We start from the raw sequence: 5,135 nt of genomic DNA on the forward strand, positions 1-5,135 counted from the left end.
CTGTATATATATATATAAACATTTCTGTCCCCCTCACTTCTGAAATGATGGCTACGCCCCTGATATAGAGAGAGAGAGAGAGAGAGAGGAGAAATATACCCTACCCAGTTATCAGGGAACATTCCCATAACTTTCATCAATGTTTTTTAAAGGTAATGTAAATATTGAGACAAAACATTAAATTAATAGCACTATTAATATTTAATATACATTCCCGTAATGTTGAGGAAGGAAACATTCTTTCAGTGTTCTTGAAACATTCTTATGATGTCATTAATATTGGCTGAATGTTTTTTGTAATATTAGCAGAAAACATTTTGACAATAATATTCATAGAACATCCATATGATGTTTTTATAATATTTCTAGAAAATGTCCTTAGAACAAAATTCTTGGAATATTATACATAACTGATGAACCAAATCTAAGGAGAAAACATTTTTGTTCATTATTCTCAGAAAGTACTTTAATTATTAGAAGGATCAACTAACAGCTAACATTTCAAAATGATAGAATGGAATGTTCATCTAACGTTCACATAACCAAGAAGAAACGTTCTCAATACAGAGATAACATTACTTAATGGGAATTTAGCAAATTGTTCTTAGAACATATTTTTGTTACATGAGTAAACATTTCTTTATTCACCCACTCTAGTCGAGAGTTATACTGTTATGCTACTGTAACCTCTGACCTCTGTGTTTTTCATTGCTACCATAGGAATTTGAGAATGCAGAGGGAGAGGAATATCCAGCGGATATGTCCATGCCGGCATCGCCTGCATCGCACACCGGTCCTGACGTCTACATCCTGCCTCTCACCGAGGTCTCTCTGCCCGTCGCCAAGCAACCTGGCCAATCAGGTGGGTCATCGTCACACTGTATCTGTGGAAATTGCTATATGAGCTGGACCAGATGTGATAGCACTTAAGAAAGCGCAAGACTATTGAGGATTTCCTCCCAGTCCTGAATCCACTCTGACCCCGCTTATGCAACTCCCATATGAGTTTCACATTCTCTGTACTGAATTTTTTTTCCAGAGGATTTTGTTAATGTGTTTGGTCCCGCTTCCAACCCACAAGATCTCCAGTGTAAAATCCAGAAGAGACCAACGCCCTGCTGCTGCCTCCACTCTTCCCTCCTGGGACAGACTCTCTCCCACATCCCGGCCTTGCTCTGGACCTTCAGAACCCAGGCCATCTACTCCATGCCTATGGCTATCAGCGTTGTGCAAAATTCACAATTAAACAATTTATTCACAAATAAAACTTCAATTTATGAGTGTGAATTTTAATTGAATTGGCCACGCCCTGCTGGAAGCTGAATTGGAATTTGAATGGAAATGAAGGGATGTTAATACCAATTTAAGTTAATGTAATAGATTTTAAAATTTAATTGAATAAATATGATGAAATAAACAAACTAAACACAAATTTCTATAGATTACATTTCAAACATATCTACACTACCACTAAGTTTGGGGTTTTAAAAGGGAGTTTTAAAAAGAAGTCTCACTTTGACCAAGGCTGCATGAATGTTATCAAAAATACAGTAAAACAGCAATACTGTGAAATATTGTTACAACAATATATTTTAAAATGAAATTTATTTCAGTCAGTTATTTAAGTCAGTCAGCCAGTCTCTTTGTAAAACAGACCTTCAACCTAAAAGGCTTTTTAAACTTACTTCTCTATTTAAAAATTACAGTTATATGAATCTTGAATCTTTAAATTTCAGTTCATTTGAATTTTTCTTACATTAAAATTCATATTGAAATTCTGCTTCCTTTTTTCTACATAAATTCAAATTCAGTAACTAAATTAGGATTTAAAAAGCATTCTCATTTCAAATAGTGCACAACTCTAAAAGCCATGGAGAATAGTGGCTTTCGTCTCTCTGAATTTAATCTACATGGGTTGCCCTGAGACCACAAGGCTGGCGGGAGCAAATACTTTGAAGAGAAACAGACTTTTCTTCTCTCTCTCTTTTTTTTTTTTTCTCAAATTTCTGTGATTTGCGTGCACTTCACTGGTGCAAATTCTCTTGTTTTTCAGTACAAACATCCTTAAAGATTAAGACTTGTTTACATTAGAATATTTCACTAATTAAGTGTATTTTTCTTACTCCACAAGCAAATTTTCTTGAAATCCAAACAATTTTTCACTCCAACATTTTTTTGTCTTTGTTTTCCGGCTTTCTCTCTCTCATTCCATCTCGATCCGCACAACATCTGCCTGTTGCATAATGCCGCCTCAGCCAGCCTACATAAATGTGCCTTGGAATCTGAGGAATCTGGGAGACGATGTGTACAGTCCGATCCATGGATACCCTGTCTCCCTCTTCCCCACAACAGCTCACTTTATTATAGCCTGGCGGGCCTTAATGTGGTGCGATTAGTAAAGGGTCAGAGGTTAAGAGGTTGTGGTTTTCTAGATTCAGCTCACAGAACTCTCACGCTCTGGCATTTCATTAATGCGATAAGTGAATAATAGATGCAGTATTTTGCCACCGGACAGATAATAATGCCAATTCTTCAAAGTAAAAATGGTGTAGTCTGTAATAAGACTTTCATAAACGGCCCTGGTTTTAGGAGTGGCTGGAATGATGTCACTCCTTAAGGATGAGGTTGAGGTAAGAAATACAAACCTCCTGCCAGGAAGTGCAGGTCTCAGTCACTGTGACACAGATAGCATCTGTCTGTAATCAGACGTGTCTTTCTTCTCCTGGGATGTCAGTTAGACAAATGAAGAAGCTAATTGTAATGTTTCTCATCCGATTTGAGATGTTTCAGCCAAAGAGTTTATGTATTGCACTCTGGTGTGCAGTATCCACCCCAACGCAGCTGTGCTCATAAACACACCCTCACACACACACACAAATCTATATCTGAGCAAGTGAATTCTCTGAAGATCACATCATTTCATATGCAACATGCACACACCCTCTTTATCACACTCACTTCATTAAACTACATCACTGAAATATTATTCAAACTCATTTGCATTGCTGGGAAAAACAGACTAGAGGGACAAATAAAGCAAGACGTGCACAGCAGCAGTAAACACATTTCACCGTGTTTGATAATGTATGATAATTCTGTTTGGTTAGAGTGGAACGATTTCTCTCCATTATTTTCCTAACGACTGCATTCCCAGCAGCCATCTGGCCAGCGTGTCACTGTCAGTGACCAACACCAATGAGCAAGTCAAGCAGTCAATCATGTATTCAAATAAACACTGAGCAAATTCTGACACGTGATGGGATTTCTGTTGGCATGTTGTTGTCATACTGTTGGCAGATCTCAATGTTTTTCTATTTAGCGCTGTTTTGTTCATATTTGGCTAAGTACACACTGAAGTTTTAGTGACAGGTGCATTTAATGTGGGATTTAATCTCCTAAATTATTGTTTTATGTGTGTGGTATACAGAACAATATATATATTAATATATAAATCTTGAACTTGGTTGACGTAACAGCAATGCTTTGGTGTGTCATGGCTGTATAAGAAAAATAAATGCTTACAGTTCGCTTTTTTTTTTTGGCTAAACTAACACTAACCTGCTGGAAAATCCAGTTAACTGTGTTTTGGGAATGTGATAGCTGGCATGGATTTTCCAGCAGAATAGAAATCGGAAGATGGATTATCATCTGGAAATTATTATTCAGTTTGGACTTGTGATGAAATGTTGTAAGCAATGAATGTCGCTATATTTTTTGAAAGTGAATTTATAAAGAACTGGACTGACATAAGAATAGCAACATTTTAGTGTCTTTCAGCTGTAAACAAGAAACATATGCCAGCAGTTTGTGTTTTTACCAAGCTGACCTGCTGGAACATCCAGGTTGAACTGTTAGCTGTGTTTTGGAACATCTTAGCAGGTTTCTGGCTGACCTAATTTGATAATTAGCTGGTTTAACTGGTTTAAGTTGGTCAGACCATGTTCAAAAACCAGCCTGACTACCATAAGCTAGTAGGACAAGCTAACAGCTGGTTTGTTGCTAATCCAAGGTGGTCTAGCAGCTTGGACCAGCTAATGGACAGCTTAGACCAGTGTTTCCCAACCGGTGCCGTCTGTCGAGAGCAGGGGTGCCGTGTAAAAAATCCTTTTTTAATATTTTTAAATTGCTAAAATGTTCAAAAAAGCATCTATTATATAATATCCATTTCTGATGTCGCCAATAATTAGAGATGCACCGAAATTTCGGCTGCCGAAAATTAGTTCTCCGCTCAGGATTCACGTGGTGTGACGCTCTGCGTATTATCCCGCTCTATGCGTGTGCGCTCCGCTCAGTCGCTCCACTCGTATACCGTTCATGCGAATCGGAAAAGCAAAGTCCACTCAAAAATTGAGCCGACAGCAAACATCGATGTAGTACAGTATTGTTTCTGTCTGCAATAGCCCTACTGTGCTGTAACAAGGTGTGGTAAATGGGCAACTCTGGTAACGCTGCCCTCTCATTCATTGATCCGCTAACCGCTATGTTATGCTCACGTGTTCTGATAATAATAGCTTTCTAGGACTAAACATTATTTGGATAATATCTGGATATATAATGGATAAATATCTTAACCCTACTGTTAGACCTACCTAAAAAACTAAAAAGCAATTTATTTAATTCGAAGGCCTGTCGTAATTTTTTATTTGTGCTATCATTATTAATTTCTTTATTTGTTCTTATTTTATTACTGACTGCTTACTTGTCATTTTTTATTAAATTCAAAGTTTGAAATCAAGCTATCTCGTGCTACTGCACCAAAATTACCCCACTGTAAAATAAAAAAAACACTGAGTGAGCAAAAATTTGTGAGATAGCTAGTTATAATGGTAATTAAATAATGTTTACATATGTATAAAAGCCTACATTAAAATCTGTCATATAAATTGGTCTCTTCATTAGAAATTAGCCTACTGATTGCCACCATTGATGGACAAATGTTTTAAATAATATTAAAAATATCTGTATGACATTATATTCTGCAGTTCTTCCCTGTTGTACCGAATATCTATACTTTTCAAATTATCATATCGAAGTTAGAAATTCAAATATTGTGACAAAATTAATTTTGTAGGGTGCCACAAGTTTGTTAAAATTTCCAAAGGGTGCCGCGACAAAAAAAAGGTTGGGAAACACTG

At 36.8% G+C, this 5,135-nt stretch overlaps 1 protein-coding gene across 2 annotated transcripts in view; it reads left to right on the plus strand.

The window, feature by feature from the left end:
• The window catches only part of LOC107749841 (serine/threonine-protein kinase LMTK1-like), a 25,157-nt gene that overhangs the window by 5,757 nt on the left and 14,265 nt on the right, over positions 1 to 5,135 (plus strand). For both annotated transcript variants that reach the window (XM_016565028.1, XM_016565029.1), the window contains exon 2: positions 721 to 862. In XM_016565028.1, the coding sequence (XP_016420514.1) occupies positions 721 to 862 (142 nt within the window). The remainder of the gene's footprint in view (positions 1 to 720; positions 863 to 5,135) is intronic.

The sequence above is a fragment of the Sinocyclocheilus rhinocerous genome, unplaced genomic scaffold (assembly GCF_001515625.1).
Source record: "Sinocyclocheilus rhinocerous isolate Xijiao unplaced genomic scaffold, SAMN03320098_v1.1 scaffold31, whole genome shotgun sequence".
Taxonomy (NCBI): Eukaryota; Metazoa; Chordata; class Actinopteri; order Cypriniformes; family Cyprinidae; genus Sinocyclocheilus; species Sinocyclocheilus rhinocerous.